Source organism: Galeopterus variegatus, unplaced genomic scaffold (genome assembly GCF_000696425.1).
Source record: "Galeopterus variegatus unplaced genomic scaffold, G_variegatus-3.0.2 Scaffold371, whole genome shotgun sequence".
NCBI lineage: Eukaryota > Metazoa > Chordata > Mammalia > Dermoptera > Cynocephalidae > Galeopterus > Galeopterus variegatus.
Window position 1 is genome coordinate 482,788 of NW_007726482.1, and position 3,106 is coordinate 485,893.

The window sequence follows — 3,106 nt, forward strand, 5'->3', positions numbered from 1 at the left end:
GCACCGGCCATCCCTATACAGGATCCGAACCCACAGTGCCGCACTTTCCCGAGTGAGCCATGTGGTCGACCCTAGCAAGATGTTTCTGAATCATGCTCACATTCATTGCAACAGAAGCTTTAAAAAAAAAGTAAAGAAAGAAAGAAAAAAATCCTCTCTTGTTTCTTTTTCTCTCATACCAAATAGTGACCCTTACATCATATTCCATATTATCCCTCATAAACCTGATAGGGATTTACTATCTAGTTAAAGATAATGATTTGGATTTCATTAATTCTATCTTCTTTTCCTGTTCTCCCTCCCTTGCTTGCTTCTTTCCTTCCATTTATTCATTAATTGACCATCTATTAGCTTTATGTCCTTAGTGATAAAGCCATAACAGAAACAAAAGCCAAATTCTTTGGGAAATAATGATAAATGAAAGTAGAAAGTCAACGGGAAGAGAGAAAGAGTTAAGACTTGAGAAATGAGGTAATAACCATGCCATTACTTTTTAAAAAATGTTTATAACTGACTTCCCTTTATTTTAAAAAGTCAATAATTTTTTTTAAATAATCCAGTTTTCATTCTGAATTTTCAGCATTAACTTATTTTCTTAAATTTGTGACCTAATAACAGAAATGTGTATGGGGCCATTTTATTCTTTTATAAATCATGTCATTTATTTAGCTCCATGCTTTAAAAAAATGCTTATTTTAAAGTATATATTTAAATTAATAGATATCATGATACTAGTGATGCTTTAAAAAAAATCTAATAAATTTGGAACTAAAATTATTTCCCAAAAAATCAAAATAAAAGATAAAACAAATATTTCTCAAAGACTTCCTATAAAAATAACTTTTATTTCTACCTGGTTAGAAGAAATTAGCTAAATATAAAACAAATTCAGAGTTTTGTATAACTATTTATATTAAATAAAAGCCACAATAATAAATAATTTAACTATTTCTGATGTTTTCATCTTAGTAAATATCAAATTAAAAGATAAATATGTAGATTTTTTTCAGTTCTGCCCTTTTTATTATCATTTAGTTGCAATTCTATCATAATGTTTTTCATTAATACTTAACAGTAGTATATCACTTTTTGGTGCGTCTTAATTTTCTCTATTCTGAGACAAAGTCACATCAACTCATGAGTTTTCAACAGAAGGATAATTAAACTTCTAGGGGGTAAACACTGACCCAGATAATTTATCAGGCACCCACCATCAAAACATTTGTTCCGGTTATCTGATTTTTGTTTTTCAGGTAAACATGCACATGGAATTGCTTTAAATGGTTGCCTTCTTTGGGGTAGAAATCCAAAGTGCGTTCAAAGACATGATATTTGGGAGAAAATTCTAATCCATATAGAAACTACATGTAACACCAACAATTTCAGTCTACTGTTCAAACATTTGTTATAAGTAAATAAAAAGAAGAGGGAGGAGGAAGACAGAGAAGGGAGCAGAGGGGGACGAGGAAAGGGGAAGAAGGTTTCATTCTTGGTCTACATTCAAGTCAGGACACTAGGGTTTGCTTTTCCTTGGAGCTCACTCACCATTGCAGTTGCCATTGGATAGAGAACTGAGCAAGGTGTTTTGTTCACACTGAAATGGAAACAAGCGTAAAGAAGAAAAATGTCATAAAATTTCATATCTCTGGGAAAAAAAGCACATTATTCTTTTCTCCATAATGAATAACAAAAAACTAGTCTCCAATAATTATTTTTCATTAGCCTTATTTTCAGTAGGATGTATACAATAAACTTTGAAATAAGAAAATAATTAGTTTTAAATATATATTAGTTCAGTAGATAATTTGTGTTATCAAGTCAGACTGTCTTCTCTAGAACATTTTCTGCAAGACTGTTTTTTGATTTTCAATCAGAAATTAAACTTTTTTGTGTGCTTTTCATATAGCATATCCAATCAGAATTAACTTCCTTAACAGAGCATTCTCAGAGGGGGAGCCTCCAATCATATATTTCATATTACACAAAAGTTAACTGTTCATGTGAAGTTCCATGAAAATGCCAGAGAAACATTCTTGATTTATGGAAATTCTGGAAATGAAAATGGCTCTGTATCTTGCAGTTAACCTTCTCTGACAATAATCAATGCCTCTAATGAGACCACATGCCGCTTCTCAAGTCATGTATTATTGTTATTTTTGTTGTTGTTGATGATGATGATAACAACTGATAATTTTTCAGTATTTACTATACACCAAGGATTTTACATTAATCATTTAATCCTCAGAACAATCCTATGAAGTTACTAATCTCATTTTCCACCTATGGGAGTTAAAGATAAGAAAGGTTAAATAACTTGACCAAAGTCTCAAAGCTATTATGAGCCTGGGCTAGAAGGAAAGCCCACGCCCTTCCAACTCCAAACCTCATGCTCCCAACCACTACATTATATTGGCCCTATCATGAAACTGGTTTTCATCTTAAGGGCTCACTAGAAAACCTCTATTTTCTCCTCTTAATACCCCATGTTGAAGTTTACATATTTTAAGTCTGGCTCTGACAGTTATCAGCCATACCATTTTCACCAGGCTAATTTACATTCCTAAGTCTCAAACTTCTTTTATATAACATTCAGGTAATGCCACTTACATTGTGGGGCTGGTGTTAATTAAGTTAGACAATCAACCAATATGAGTTTCCACTCTCTCCTCTTAGAAATACCTTGTCTGAAATTTCCTGTGCAGATTAATTCCAAATCATTTATGTAGATACCCTCCTTCAAGGGGACCATAACTCCCCATTCTGTAAGTGTGGACTGTGCATATTGCCTTCCTTCCAAAGAGCACAGTATGGAAAGAAAAAAAACAGGGTAACTTTATAGTAGTGAAACCTGACAAACACTACCTGAGCCAGATGATCAAGGCCAACACCAACAGTAACAAATCATGCTTGATAGTAGGTACCTTGATGTGATGTGATGATAAGGGCCCTTTACCTCTGTGGTTTTCCTCCCCAAAACCCATAACCCCAGTCTTACCATGAGAAATACACCAAATTCCAACAGAGGGGCATTCTACAAAACTCCTGACCAGTACTACTGAGTACCGTCGAGGTCATCAAAAAGGAAAGTTTGGGAAACTGTCACAGC

General features: G+C 33.5%; 1 protein-coding gene across 1 annotated transcript in view; it reads right to left on the reverse strand.

Annotated features, from left to right (window-relative positions):
* SLC26A7 (solute carrier family 26 (anion exchanger), member 7) overlaps positions 1-3,106 on the reverse strand; it is a 120,839-nt gene that overhangs the window by 15,668 nt on the left and 102,065 nt on the right. The window contains exon 14 of the mRNA XM_008568057.1: positions 1,546-1,594. Coding sequence (XP_008566279.1) covers positions 1,546-1,594 — 49 coding nt within the window. The remainder of the gene's footprint in view (positions 1-1,545; positions 1,595-3,106) is intronic.